Source organism: Herpailurus yagouaroundi, unplaced genomic scaffold (assembly GCF_014898765.1).
Source record: "Herpailurus yagouaroundi ecotype Mexico unplaced genomic scaffold, PumYag 100, whole genome shotgun sequence".
Taxonomy (NCBI): domain Eukaryota; kingdom Metazoa; phylum Chordata; class Mammalia; order Carnivora; family Felidae; genus Herpailurus; species Herpailurus yagouaroundi.
The window spans coordinates 69394683-69410887 of record NW_024412391.1 but is presented as its reverse complement, the minus strand read 5'-3'; the positions used below and the strand labels follow the sequence as shown (position 1 = coordinate 69410887).

At 34.6% G+C, this 16205-nt stretch overlaps 1 protein-coding gene across 4 annotated transcripts in view; it reads left to right on the top strand.

Moving 5' to 3' along the window:
- RUNDC3B (RUN domain containing 3B) overlaps nt 1-16205 on the top strand; it is a 155052-nt gene that overhangs the window by 93861 nt on the left and 44986 nt on the right. For all 4 annotated transcript variants that reach the window (XM_040472768.1, XM_040472769.1, XM_040472767.1 and 1 more), the window contains 2 exons: nt 277-445; nt 1312-1469. In XM_040472768.1, coding sequence (XP_040328702.1) covers nt 277-445; nt 1312-1469 — 327 coding nt within the window. The remainder of the gene's footprint in view (nt 1-276; nt 446-1311; nt 1470-16205) is intronic.

Below are 16205 nucleotides of genomic sequence, written 5' to 3'. Positions count from 1 at the left end.
GTTCTCACAGTTTTTATGTTAATTCCTTAGGTCTATAAACCTCAACTGAATTTCCGTAGCATCTCAAGGCTTAACTCTGTGAGAGGGAGTCAGCAGCCTATGCTAGCTGTCTTTTTTTTTTTTCCAGGAACTAAAGTCTTTATAATATCATTTTTATAACTGTATATGGAGTGCTAAATATTTGCAGTTTGCTCACCAGTAGCTTACAAAATATGGAAATATTTCTTAACAGAGTGGAATATATTAACTTTATTTAAAAAATTTTAACCTTCCCAGTTCTGATAGTATCAGCAGTGACGAGGAAGAACTGAGGACTTTGGGAAGCAGTGGTAGTGAAAGCAGCACTCCAGAGAATGTCGGGCCTCCTTTCATCATGGATGAGAATAGTTGGTTCAACAAGTGTAAGAGAGTTAAACAAAAGTATCAGCTAACCCTGGAACAGAAGGTATTTATCAGTTGCCAAAAGTCATTTAATTTGATTCTCATTATTGCGTTTGGACTGTTACTGCCAAAAGATTTTAGTTGAATGTAAGTGTTGACCCGCTGCTACTTCCTTTCTGTTCTTGAATTGTCCTCTTAATTAAAAATCAGGCATAGTTTTAAAAGAGGCTTTTGTTTGTTCAACTTCTAATTTTATGTTGTAATATAAAAATAAGCCATTTAGGGGCTCCTGGGTGGCTCAGTTGGTTGAGCGTCCCATTCTTGATCTCAGCTCAGGTCTTGATCTGAGGGTCATGAGTTCAAATCCCATGTTGGGCTCCACATTGGGTTCCACACTGAGCTCCATGCACGACGTGAAGCCTACTTAAAAAAAAAGAAAGTAATTTATTGTTTTGTGTGCAGTTTCATTTATATGTTTGAGATTTTAACATTTAGTAGAATAAAGATAAAACAAATACTAAGCAAAAGAATTCTATATTAATATCATTCGACATAGACCTTAAGGCAAAAGCACTATTAAATAGACTAAAGAAATACATTGCCTTTGAAAAAAAGTAACAGTTCACCAGAAATGTATAACATGGTGAGATGGGTAAAATGGATGAAAGGGTCAAAAGGTACAAACTTCCATTCTACTTATTGCAGCAAACATATCTTATTGAACTTCAGAGAAGGGCTTTAAATGGTGGAGAACATATGTTAAATTTTCATATTTAATTGAAAGGATTTTTTTTATGATTTCATCAATAATGTTTTGAGATTGTTTCATTACAATATGGAAAGAATAGCATTTAAGCTACTCAATATTTACTTTCAAGATATATATTAGATTTTTGCAGTTGCTTTATCTCAATGATACTGTATTTTCAGGGTTATCTTGAAGAACTCTTACGACTTAGAGAGAACCAGCTGTCTGAATCTGTCTCTCAGAATAAAATACTGCTTCAAAGGATTGAAGATTCTGATCTGGCCCATAAACTGGAAAAGGAACAATTAGAATATATAATTGTGGAGCTTCAAGATCAGCTGTAAGTGAGCTCCTTTTGGAAAAATATTGGCAGTGTATAAATATAAGAAAATGTCATGTTTTGACGTAGGATTCAAATTCCAAGAAGTCTGATTGCTTGCTATTAAGTTATTTTCCACTTACTCTTTTTTAAAAGTTTACTTTTCTTATTTTAAAAGTAATCCGTGCTCATTATAGTTAGATTACAAAATATAGAAAGAAAATAAAAATTACTTTCAGTTGTGCTACCCAGAGTCAACTGCTATAACTTGGTGTATATTCTTTCAAATGCATAAACATAATTTTTTAAAAGTGTTTGTTTAGTTAGTTATTGGTTGACTGATGATTGGTTAAAAAAGATGGTATATAAGACCAGTACCACTCAGAGTATAGTGACAGTGCAGTGTTTGTTACCTGGCTGTCCCAGAATATCACTAAGCACAGTTTAGGAGAGCCTTTTCCATAGCAGTACTTTTTTTTTTTTTTTTTTGATGAAGAAAGCTGTGTATTGATCTACATTCTGGTACCAGCTCCTTAAATTATCACTATTCAAAGCACTTGTACTGATCATACCATTTTGTCAAACTTGATTTTATTAATTATTTGTTTATGGTGAAAATCTTGTCACATTAATATTTAATCTTAAAAGATGATTTAAAAGGTTTTTTTTTTTTGAAATAATTTCAACATTTCAGAGAAGTTGCAAGGAGAGCACAAAGAATTCCCATAGGGCATTTCTTAGATTTACCAATTTTCAACACTTGCCACATTTGCTCAGAATTTTGTCCCTCTTGCATACCTCATAACTTTTCCCCGTAATACTTCAGTTGTGTCTTTCCTAGGAACAGAAATATTCTCATATATAAGCATAGTTCATCTATCAACTTAAATTTATTTATTTATTTATTTATTTATTTATTTTTTAATTTTTTTTTTTCAACGTTTATTTATTTTTGGGACAGAGAGAGACCGAGCATGAACGGGGGAGGGGCAGAGAGAGAGGGAGACACAGAATCGGAAACAGGCTCCAGGCTCTGAGCCATCAGCCCAGAGCCTGACGCGGGGCTCGAACTCCCGGACCGCGAGATCGTGACCTGGCTGAAGTCGGACGCTTAACCGACTGCGCCACCCAGGCGCCCCTCAACTTAAATTTAATTCAGTACAGTACTTTCATCTTACCCATAACTCATTTCAATTTCATTAGTTATCCAAATAATGGCTCTTATTGCAGCTTTCCTTTTTCTGGTACAGGATCCAGTCCAGAATCATGTTTTTCATTTGGTTGTTTGCATCTTTGGTCACTTTTAACCTAGAAGAATTTCTCAGTCTTTGTCTTGCATGAGATTATTTCTGAAGAATACAAGCTAGTAATTTTATAGAATGTCCCACAGTTTGAGTTTGTTTGCTTTTTCTCATGATCAGAATGAGCTCATCAATTTGTGGATGCAATATTACATACATAGTATGTCTGTCAGTGCTGTGGATATCATATCCAGAGGTCCATGGAGTCTGTTGGCCTTTTTTTAGTGATACTAGTTTTAATCATTTGGTTAAGATGTTTTTCTCTCTGTATAGTAATTATGGTTCCTTTTAATTAAAGGATGTTACATATTTTGCACAGAGATCCTTTGAGAGCTAGTCAAAGTGAAAGATGATTTTTAAGTAAAAATTTTTTATTAATAAACATAAAACTTTAATGCTTTCTAGGAATTTGTATCTTGATGAAAAGAATTATGTTCACATATTATTTATTTTTTTCCTAATATTTTAAAGAGAGTTTGTCATTTGGAGTATTACTCATTGAGGGGCAGATTAATACCTTCCATAAGTCCTCACTTCTATAAGTGGGGAGAAAAATATCAAGAGCCAAACAATATGGATTTCTAGTTATTTCTCTACCATTAAAAGAGTAAAAAGATAATTTAATTTTTCATTTGCAGGTGATGCTGGTAGTCTGTCTTAATGGTGTTAACTTAAAAAATAATTGTGAAATCAGTTTTTATTTTGTCAAAGAAATATTTTCATTTGAAGAATTAAAATGTATCATTTATTGTACTTTGGATAATTTAAAGGAAAAGATTCTTATGATTTGCCTCCCTCTCTGTTTGAAACTATTTTTTCCCCTTCCCTCCCCCCATGGTCTTTTGTTAAATTTCTCAAATTCCACATAAGAGTGAAAACCATAAGAGACTCTTAAATACAGAGAACAACCTGAGGGTTGTACGGGGGGAGAGGGGATAATGGGTGACGGGTATTGAGAAGGGCACTTGTTGGGATGAGCACTGCGTGTTGTATGTAAGCGATGAATCATGGGAAACTACTCCCAAAGCCAAGAGCGCTTTGTATATACTGTATGTTAGCTGTATGTCATACACTGTATGACAGTGTATTATATTTAAAAAAACAAAACAGTAAACAACAATCAAAAAAGGAAAAGGCTCAAACTTTTTAGTTTTAAAAAAGAATCTAAAATACAGTTTTATGTATGATAAAAGAGTGTCATTGATACTTAAAATTGTTTTTAACAAGCCTTTAAGGAGATTTAAACTAAATATTATCAGAGCAACAAATAAATAATGAAGGCCAACAATCAGAATTAGGCTGTTTTCTTGACTTTAGGGTTAAAGATTTACTTTCACATAAGATGGCTACAATCTTAGCCAGGTGTAAATTGCTGTCTTAAAAGATTCCTTTGTGCAAAAACCATTTACAAGGATACTGAATAGAAGAGTAAGATACATTCCTTTGAGAGTCTTCACAATTCACTACATCAACTGAATCATCTCTCAGGTACTGAATACTCTGGGCATTTTTGTGGTTGTAGAGAGAGTGGACTTTTTTTCCTTCTTTTCTTGCTGAGATTTTTGTCAACAGTTAGGAGGGCCTGCAGTGAAAGCTGGGCATTTAAATTCTCTTTGTTAATCCTGAGAAGATAATAGTGGCCCTGAGAAGATTAAAATTTGTGATGTGTAAAGGAAAAGGTCAGGAGAGGGGTTTAAATGGATTATGTAGAATGTAATATTTGCTTTCACGTTATGTTAATTATCTTTTCCTGGTTGATTTAAATTCTTTGTCACTTACCTTATTCTTTTTATATATTTCTCAATGCGTTGAGAAATATGTGTTTGGTGTGTTTTTGAATAACTGTTAAAATATGGTTTAATTTGTCTCAAAAAATGTGAACAGTCTACAGATTTGGCAATAGAATTTAAGAGTGACGTAGTAGAGGAGCATTCTAAAGCTTTCCTGCGTATGTGGACTGTGTTCAGATACTGGCTTTATATTTGCCCGTTACGAGCTCAGTCTTAATGTCCTGTATCCTCTGTCTCCTTATCTATAAACTGGAATTGATATTTACCTTGTGGATTGCTATGAGTATTAAATGCTGTTGTATATAATATAGTTAGAACAAACAAAACATTCAATGATTATTCCTCTATTTTGGTCTCTAGAAACTTTAAAATCTCCTTTAATAAATACACCTGGATAAATGGTAAATTTAAAATATTTTACTTTATCATGCCCAGATGCTACACATCAAACAATGAGTTTGGACTTAGATTGTGTTATCCCCAAGTTTCAAAAAATTTGCTTTTCAGATCTAGTTTTTAAATGGCATTTGGATTAATATTTATAATCATAATATAGGTTTGTGTATATTGTGAGGAAGACATTCATGGCCCCTGAAGATTTTACTGGTATCAACTTTAACTGCAAGTCTTTTCTTCATTGATCTCTGATATATTACTAATTTGGATTATTTTGGATTATTAGGCTTTGACAAAGATATATTTGAGTGATTACATTTATGGTGGTAGAGTTTAAAAGTATTAAATAATTTTAAATCTCCAAATAATGATTGGAAATAATCCTATCATTTCATTGAGAATACAGCATAATTCTAGGTTTTTATTCTGATAGTTTTATTGAAATCTGTGGTACACATTTATTTAAATGACTTTTAACTCTATTTTACTTATATATTAAACTTCATTAAATAAATACAGTCTTAATGTATCAGTTATATTTTGAATCATATTTGGAAAGTTTCTCATAATATTATGAAATATATTGGTTTTGGCCTTATAAAAAACTTACTGTCATATTATTTATGCTGATTTGTGGAAAACTTTTCATTTTTGTATTTAGTTTTTTTCAGTAAGCACTTATTTAAGTGTATACTTCTGTACTTGAGAGTAATAGAATACAGAGAAGAATAAGACAGTTTCTCTGTACAAGGACCTCATAAGCTAATCAAGTGGACAGATTGACATCATTGGTCACATTGTTAATTGAAGAGTATCCTACATGGGAGGAAAGCTTTGTCCTCAACCACAGGTTTAGATCTTCAGATTGATGATCTCTTGTACAAATAACTCTTTGTAAAACACTCATTGCAAGCCACAGGAGTAGGCAGCCTCAGAACAGTGTACATTATTAGTTCTTAGAGGATATATTACTTCTTACAGGATATTGTTGACTTTCAGAAGAAAATGTTGATGCCCTACTTAGTTACCAGTGAAATGAAGATTTTGTTCTTTGTTTTGCTTTCTCTCTTATTTTGAGAATATGATGAACTTGTTATATATAATCACTTCTGTAATGTGAATTAACTCTTACAGGATTCACAAACTAGGATGTGATGTCCGTATAGCAAAGAAATCACCTTGAGTCATAGTTGATTTTTCCTGAGGTTACTGTTTCTCAACAAGAAACATGAATGGAATGCAAAAATACCAATATGGGCACATACTGCAATGCACCAATAGATGGCACTCTCTCACTATAGTACTCTTTCATCATGCATTCCTTTGGTTCAGTTGAACTTTATCTTGAAGATGCTCTTTTTGTCCTTACCCAGGTTTGTGCATTCTATCGTTGCCTTCTTGGCAAGCCTTAACCTCAGCAGCCTTAAGCCTTCTTTCCACCCTTTTCTATCAAATGGCTTTTACTTTGTTGTTAAAGTTGTTGTAAAATGATTATTATATTTCTTTACTTAATGGGAATTTAACCAATATTTTAAATCTGGTTTGGAATTTTGTTAGAAATGTCACTGTTTTTTTAAGTGTGTTATAGTTAGAAAGTTGAATAGGTTTTGAATTGTTAGCTCCTACCTCTGTTTTACCCATAAGGCTGGTTATTTCCAGTGTGATATTTCAGAACACTTTGTTTTATTTTGTTTCTGTGTTATAGCAGAAACGCCCATATTCAGTGTGCTTCTATAGCTTGTAATTATTTTAGTTTTGATGATCATGTTGTCCCATCTTTGTCTAGTGGAAACCTCTTTATATTCATGTTTTGTGGCCTTCACTTTCTTTGATCTTTAGGGCTCTCTGCACAGCCGTTCTAACCATTAGCATAAAATTCTGCATTCCTGAAGCCATGGTATATTAAATCTTTCATTTTCATGATTACGGCCTAAGATTTTCTCCATGTGCCATGTCACAAATGGCAGTGGAGGGTATCCTAAGAATCACAGCGTATCTGACAATAAGTGATAAGTGGAAAATAAAACAAAGGTTTACTGCAGTACCATTAAGATTTTGTTAGACTCACTCTCAGAACTTAACTCATAGCCATGGGCTTCAAATGTATTCCCTTATTAAAATTAAAAGTTCCTTCAATATCAGGAGCACTTGGGTGGCTCAGTCAGTTGAGTGTCCAACTTTGGCTCAGGTCATGATTTCATGGTTCGTGAATTTGAGCCCCACGTCGAGCTGGCTGCTGTCAGCACTGAGCCCGCTTCAAATCCTTTGTCCCCCTTTCTTTCTGCTCCTCTCCTGCTAACTAAGCTCTCTCTGTTGCTCAAAAAACAAACATAAAAAAATTTTTTAATTGTTTCATATCACTCATCTTTGGGGTTTCTCAGAAGTACTTGGAATCGCAGATATTAAATCCTACGTGCCAAGGGTCATATGCCTTCTATGTCCAGCTGCCAAAGTAACCCTCATCATGGGCATCAGCATAGCCTCTGAGGTAAATGAGAAAGAAGCAGAGTAACGGAGAGAAGATAACCCTCAATTTTGGAGACACAAGCTAAAGGATCATGTGAACAAAATAATAGCTTTGAATGACTAATTACTGCTATCAAAATAGAGTATAGAATTCTAGATCTTTTATAAGAACTTGTGAGTAACAGCAGACTTGAGCCTAATCTCTGAAAGGAAGGAAAAAGACCAAACTGAAAATCTTCTTTTTTTGTCTCTTTTGTTTAAAGTCATAAATGTTACATCCAGGGCTCAAAAGAATGTGGGATCTCATTTTTAAAGCCAGGATAATCTCTATTTACAAGGAATCTTAAGGATTTGAGAATAGAAGTGGAGGGAATCATTGGGAACACCAACACTTTAGGAAGAAGGTACCTCCTCCGACAAAGACCAAGAAGGAACAGCCAGATAGTTATGTGTGGAGTTGTTATTATTTCACAGGAGAAAAAAAATATATTCACTTAGGGAACATTAACAAATACCACTGCCTGGACCCCACCATTGTAGAATCTCATCTCATCGATCTGAGATGAGATTAGGGTATCAGAATTTTTTTTAATCCTTACTTACTTCAATATATAGTCAGGGTAGAGAACCACTAGACTAGAAGTTTGTTGTGGTGTTTAGCAAAGCACAGTGGTATTTATTATGCTCTGAACAGCAATTTAATTGCTTCCCTAAACATTAAAGCTACCTAGATATTTTGTTATTTTAAGCAAGAAAGATACAGTGGTAATTAATTTCTAATAGTTTTAAAGTAGAATATATTCTGTATTTGCTATTCCCCGGAAGATTAAATTCTTTTTCAAGATGCCTTTTTTGAAAAACTCTGTGTTGTCCTTTGGATTAAAAAAATGAACCATAGCTTATTTTGATAATGATCAAATTTACTTGTTTTTATAGTTCAATATTTGTTTATCCTGCTGACATTTATTGAGCCCCTCTTCTATCCTAGGTGCGTGGCTTGGTGCTAAGAATACAGAAATAAATTTGTTCTAGTTCCTGTCCTCATAGCTCTTACAGAGGCCACAGACCTAGAAACAATAAGAGCAGTAAAATGTCACAAGTGCTATGATAGAGGTGTGTATGGTATACAGTGGGAAACAAAGGAGAACGAACTGGGAAGGATTGAAGGTGGAGTGCTTACACTAATACCTTAAAGTGGCTTTGACGTTTGATAGATGACGGTGGGAAGAGACAGACCTCCCAGGCAGAGAAAACAACAAAAACAAAAAGAGATTAAAGCATCCAGCAAATATAGGAAACTGTATGCTAGCTTCTTACTCAAACATAGAAGGCAAGTGTGTATGTAAATGTGGCCAGGTGAGAAATGAGTTTATATTCCATGTAAGGAGTTGTGTGGAGTTACCAGTATCACATCAGATCAGATTTCCATTTTAGAATGACAAACCTTTGAAATAATATTTTCTGATACATAAGCACTTACTGAGTACCTATGTTGTTCTAGGAACTATGCTAGGTACTGCAAATTTAAATGTGAATACGATAATTATGAGGATATCAGAATTGACTAAATGATATCTAAATGATGTGAGGAGTGTATAGGAACGTGTATATATATGCACAGTAATAAAAGTATGTGCACTTTACAGAAGTAGCACAGGAATAGTGGTCCAGAGAAAGCATCACTAAGATATTGATGTTTGAATAGGGCTTTTCAGGAGTTAAAGTGACCAGGTAAAGGAAGGAAAGGAAGGTTTTTCTAGATAAAGGGAAGAGTACATATGGAAACATGGGTACAAAACATGAGGAAGATCAGCATAATAAAATATTAACCAAAGTATTATTAGAAGCAAATAGTTTTTCTGGAAACATTGAAATATCTTTTATTGGGACTATATATTTTTATCTGAGATGAGTCTCTATTAAAAATTAAGATGCCAAACAAACAAAGAAAAAAAAAGAAATAAACTGAAAAACAGACTCTTAACTATAGAGGTTTACCAGAGGGGAAGTCGGTGGGGAGGTGGGTGAAATAGGTGAAGGGGATTAAGATTGCATTTACTGTGATGTGCACTGAATAATGTATAGAATTGTTGAATCACTATAGTATACACCTGAAACTAATGTAACAGTGTGTTATAACAGTATGTTAACTCTATTGAAATTAAATGAAAATAGGGACACCTAGGTGGCTCAGTTGGTTAAGTGACCAACTTCAGCTCAGATCATGAACTCTTGGTTCATAGGTTTGAGCTCCACGTCGGGCTCTGTGCTGACAGCTCAGAGCCTGGAGCCTGCTTTGGATTCTGTGTCTCCCTCTCTCCCTCTGCCCCTTCCCCACTCATGCATGCACACTCTCTCTCAAAAATAAATAAACATTAAAAAATATTTTAGGGGCATCTGGGTGGCTCAGTCAGTTGAGGGTCCGACTTCAGCTCAGGTCATGATCTCACAGCTCGTGGTTTGAACCCCGCATCGGGCTCTGTGCTGACAAAGCCTGGACCCTACTTCAGATTCTGTATCTCCATCTCTCTCTGCCCCTGCTCCCCACCCCTGCTCACTCTCTGTCTGTCTCTCTCAAAAATAAATAAAAATTAAAAAAAATTACAAAATATTTTTTAAATTAAAAATAATTTTAAAAATTTTAATTAATTAAAATGCCTGTAAAATAGTTCACATTATCAGAGGAGAGGGGTAAATATACCTTTCTTGTTTTTAGTTTTTTAAAATTCCATTATAATTAATGCACAGTATTACATTAGTTTCAGGCATACAACATAGTGATTCACCAATTCCATACATTATTCACTGCCCATCACTATGAGTATATTCCTAATCCCCTTCACTTGTTTCACCCATTTCTCCACCTCTCCTTTAGCAAATGACAGTTGGTGCTCTATATTTAAGAGCCTGCTTTTTGTCACTTTTTTCCTTGTTTGTTTTTTGTTTCTTAAGTTCCACTCGTGAGAAATCATATGGTATTTGTCTTTCTCTGACTGATTTATTTCACTTGGCATTCTATCTTCTAGATCCATCAGTGTTGTTGCAAATGGCAACATTTCATTCCTTTTTATGGCTGAATAGTATTCCAGTGTGTGTGTGTGTGTGTGTGTGTGTGTGTGTACATACACACCATATCTTCTTTATCCATTTATCTATCCATGGACGGTTCAGTTGCTTCCATAATTTGGCTATTGTAAATAATTCTGCAATAAATATGGGAGTGCATATCCTCTTTTCGTATTCTTTGGATAAATACCCAGAAGTGGAATTACTGGATTATATTGTAATGCTATTTTGATTTTTTGAGAGCCCTCTATACTGTCTTCCACAGTGGTTGCATCAGTTTGCATTCCCACCAACAGTGCCTGAGGGTTCCTTCTTCTCCACATCCTTAGCAACACCTGTTGTTTCTTGTGTTTTTGATTTTAGCCATCTTGACAGATGTGAGGTGACATATTGTGGTTTTGATTTGCATTTCTCTTATGATTGGTAATGTTGAGTGTCTTTTCATGTGCATATTGGCCGTCTACATGTCTTCTTTGGAGAAATGTCTGTTCATGTCTTTTCATTTTTAATTTGATGATGATGATGTTTTGGTGTTGAATTTGATAAGTTCTCTGTATATTTTGGATACTAACTCCTTAATCAGAGATGTCATTTGCAAATAACTTCTCCCAATCAGAGGGTTATCTATTTGTTGTGTTGATTGTTTCTTTTGCTAGTAAAAGATTTTTATTTTAATGTAGTCCCAGTAATTTTTGCTTTTGTTTCCCTTGCCTCAGGAGACATATCTAGAAAAATGTTGCTATGGCCGATGTCAAGAAAATTACTGCCTGTCCTCTCTCCTAGAATTGTTATGGTTTCAGGTCTCACCTTTAGATCTTTAATCCATTTGGAGTTTATTTTTGTGTATGGCATGAGAAAGTGGTCCAGTTTCATTGTTGTGCTTTAGCTGTCCTGTTTTCCCAACATCATTTGTTGAAGAGACTTTCCCCCTTGCATATTCTTGCCTTCTTTGATGTAGATTACTTGACCGTATAATCATGGATTTATTTCTGGACTCTGTTCTATTGATCTATATATCTGTTTTTGTGTCAAGACCATACTGTTGTGATTATTTCAGCTTTGTGGTGTAACTTGAAATGTGGGACTGGGATATCTCTAGTTTTGTCCTGCTTTTTCAAGATTGCTTTGGTTATTCTGGGCCTTTTGCGGTTCCATACAAATTTTAGGATTGTTTGTTTTAGTTTTATAAAACATACTGTTGGTGTTTTGATAGGGATTGCATTAGATCTGTAGATTGCTTTGGGTAGTATGGACATTTTAACAATATTTGTTCTCCCAATCCATGAGTGTGGCATATTTTTCCACTTTTTTGTGTCATCTTCAGTTTCTTTCATTGGTGTTTGTTTTTGGAGTACAGGTCTTTCACTTCCTTGGTTAACTTTATTCCTAGGTACTTTATTATTTTTGGTGCAAATGTAAATGGAACTGTTTTCTTAATTTCTCTTTGTTCTACTTCATTATCAATATATGGCAATGGAAGGGATTTCTGTGTATTGGTTTTGTATCCTGATACCTTACTGAATTGGTTTATCAGTTCCAGCAGTTTTTTGGTGGAGTCTTCACTATACTATACTATACTATACTATACTATACTATACTATACTTAGATATTTTACTATATGCTTAGTATTTGGATATACTATGCTATACATAGTATCATGTCATCTGTAAATAGTAAAACTTTTCTTTTCCCTTACCAATTTAGATGCCTTTTATTTCCTTTTTGTTGTCTGATTGCTGTGGCTAGGACTTCCAATACTATGTGGAGTAAAAGTGGTGAGAGTGGGCATCCTCATCTTGTTGTTAATGTTAGGGGGAAAGCTATTTTTTTTTCCAATGAGTATGATGTTAGCTGTTGGCTTTTCATAGATGGCCTTTATTATGTTGAGGTATGTTCCCTCTAATCCTACTTTGTTGAGGGTTTTTATCATGAATGAATGTTGTACTTTGTCAAATGTTTTTTCTGCATCTATTGAAATGATCATATAGTTTTTATCCTTTCTCCTGTTGATGTGATGTATCGTTGATTAATGTGCAAATATTGGACTACTCTTGCAACCTAGGAATAAATCGCACTTGATCTTGGTGAATGATTTTTTTAAAAAAATATATTGTTGAATTTGGTTTGCTAATATTTTATTGGGGATTTTGCTTGTATGTTCATCAGAGATGTTATACTGCAGTTATCTTTTTTAGTAGTGTCTTTATCTGGTTTTGCTATCAGGGTATTGCTAGCCTCATAGAATGAATTTGGAAGCTTGCTTTCCTCTTCTATTTTTTGGAATAGTTTGAGAAGAATAAATATTAACTCTTTTTTAAATGTTTGAAGCCATCCATTCCTGAGCTTTTGTTTGTTGAGAGGTTTTTGATCATTAATTCAGTTGCATTACTGGTAGTTGATTTGTTCAGATTTTCAATTTTTCCTGATACAGTTTGGGAGGTTATGTTTCTAGGAAGTTACCCATTTCTTCTAGGTTGTCCCAATTTATTGATGTATAATTTTTTGTAATACTTTCTTATAATTGCTTGTATTTCCATGGTGTTAGTTGTCAATTCTCCTCTTTCATTTCTGATTTTTTAATTTGAGTCTTCTCTTTATCACTCGCTCTCTCTCTCTCTCTCTCGATAAGTATGGCTAAAGGTTTATAAATTGTGTTGATATTTTCAAACAACAAGTTCCTGATTTTATTGATTTGTTCTACTGTTGTCTTTTTAAAAAAAATTCTGCTATAATCTTTATTATTTCCTTTCTTCTACTTGTTTGTTCTTCTTTTACTAGCTCCTTTAGGTATAAGGTTAGGTTGTTCATTTCAGCTGTTTCTTGCTTCTTGATGTAGCCCCGTGTTGCTGTAAACTTCCCTCTTAGAACAGCTTTATCTGTATCCCAGTGATATCGGACTATTGTGTTTTCATTTGTCTACATATATTTTTTGATGGCCTTTTTGATTTCTTATTTAGTAGCATGTTATTTAACTTCCATGTATTTGACTTCTTTCCTGATTTTTTCTTGTGGTTGATTCTAGTGTCATAGCAGTGTGGTTGAAAAAGATGCATGGTATAACTTCATTCTTTTTGAATTTTTTGAGCCTTGTTTTGTTGCCTAACATGTGATCTATTCTGGAAAATGTTCCACGTGCACTGGAAAAGAATGTATGTTCTGTTTTAGGATGGAATGTTCTGAATATACCTGTTAGATGTCATTCACAGCCACTGTTTCATTTTTCATTTTCTGTTTGGATGATCTATTCATTGATGTAAGTGGGGTGTTAAAATCCCATACTATTATTGTATTACTATTGATTATTCTTTTTACATTTGTTATTGGTTGCTTTATATATATGGGTGCTTTCATGTTGTGTACGTAAGTATTTACAGTTGCTACATCTTTTCATTGCATTTTTCCTTTTATGATTATGTAGTGTCCTTTTTTGTCTTATTCCAGTGTTTGTTTTAAAGTCCAGTTTTTAACTTTTTTTAGTGTAACCTCTGTATCCAACATGGGGCTTGAAGTCACAACTTCAAGATCACGAATTGCATGCCCTACAGACTGAGCTATCCAAAACCCTTAAAGTCCATTTTGTCCAATATAAGTATTGCTACCTCAACTTTCTTTTATCTTCAATTTGTGTGATGTTTTTCTGTCCCTTTACGTTTAATCTACATGTGTCTTTAGTTGTGAAATGAGTATCTTATAGGCAACCTATGGATGGGTCTTGTTTCTTTACCCATCCTATCACCGTATGTCTTTTGACTGGAGCATTTACTCCAGTTACATTCAAAGTAATTATTGATAGGTATGTACTTAAATGCCATTTAATTGCTTGTTTATGATTATTTTTGTAGTTCTCTGTTCCTTTCTTCTCTTGCTCTCTTCTTTCATGGTTTGGTGGCTTTCTTTAGTGATACACTTGGATTCCCTTCTCTCTATTTTTTTTTTACACACCTATTACTAGTTTATGATTCTGATTAGCATTAGGTTTATATATAAAATCTTATGCATCTAGCAGTCTATATTAAGTTGATGCTTGCTTCAGTCTGAACCCATTGTAAAAGCACTACATTTTTATTCCCCTCCCTCCCTCACAATTTTACAAATAGGGTGTCATACTTTACATTCTTGTATTTTGTGAATAACCCTTACCGATTTTTATAGATATACTTAATTTTACTACTTCTGTGTTTTCTACTTTTCTTACTCCTACTTATGGTCTTTCCACTCCAAGAATCCCCTTTAACATTACTTGTAAGGTTAGTTTCGTGGTGAGAATTCCTTTAACTTTTATTTGTCTGGGAAACTTTTTGTCTCTTCTTCTATTTTGAATGATAACCTTGCTTGACAGCATATTCTCAGCTGCACATGTTTCCCTTTCAGCGCTTTGAATATATCATGCCACTACATTCTGGCCTGCAGAGTTTCTGCTGAAAAGTCCTCTGATATTTTTCTGGGGTTTCCCTTGTTTGTAACTATTTTCTCTTGCCGCTTCTAAGATTTTCTTTTTATCACTAACTTTTGCCATTTTAATTATTACGTGTCTTGGTGTGCACTTCCGTGGGTTGATTTTGTTGGAGGATCTCTGTCTCCTGAATCTGAATTTTTGTGTTCTTCCCCACATTTGGGAAGTTTCCAGCTATTATTTCTTCAAATACATTTCCTACCCCTTTTACTCTCTATTCTTCTGGGATCCCTGTAATGCAGATGTTATTATACTTGATGGTGTCACTTAATTCCCTTATTCTATTCTCTTTTATTTGCTTTTTTTCTCTATCCTGTTCTCCTTGATTGCTTTCCATTACACTGTCCTCCAGGTCACTGATCCATCCTTCTGCTTCCTCTAGTTTACTCTTTATTCCCTCTACTATTTTATCTCTTTTTTTTTTCAATATATATAATTTATTGTCAAAATGGTTTCCATACAACACCCAGTGCTCATCCCAAAAGGTGCCCTCCTCAATACCCATCACCCACCCTTCCCTCCCTCCCAGCCCCCATCAACCCTCAGTTTGTTCTCAGTTTTTAAGAGTCTCTTATGCTTTGGCTCTCTCCCACTCTAACCTCTTTTTTTTTATTTTCCTTCCCCTCCTCCATGGGTTTCTGTTAAGTTTCTCAGGATCCACATAAGAGTGAAACCATATGGCATCTGTCTTTCTCTGTATGGCTTATTTCACTTAGCATCACACTCTCCAGTTCGATCCACGTTGCTACAAAGGGCCATATTTCGTTCTTTCTCATTGCCCTGTAGTACTCCATTGTGTATATAAACCACAATTTATTATCCATTCATCGGTTGATGGACATTTAGGCTCTTTCCATAATTTGGCTATTGTTGAGAGTGCTGCTATAAACATTGGGGTACAAGTGCCCCTATGCATCAGTATTCCTGTATCCCTTAGGCAAATTCCTAGCAGTGCTATTGCTGGGTCATAGGGTAGGTCTATTTTTAATTTTCTGAGGAACCTCCACACTGTTTTCCAGAGTGGCTACACCAATTTGCATTCCCACCAACAGTGCAAGAGGGTTCCCGTTTCTCCACATCCTCTCCAGCATCTATAGTCTCCTGATTTGTTCATTTTGGCCACTCTGACTGGCGTGAGGTGATATCTGAGTGTGGTTTTGATTTGTATTTCCCTGATAAGGAGCGACGCTGAACATCTTTTCATGTGCCTGTTGGCCATCCGGATGTCTTCTTTAGAGAAGTGTCTATTCATGTTTTCTGCCCATTTCTTCACTGGGTTATTTG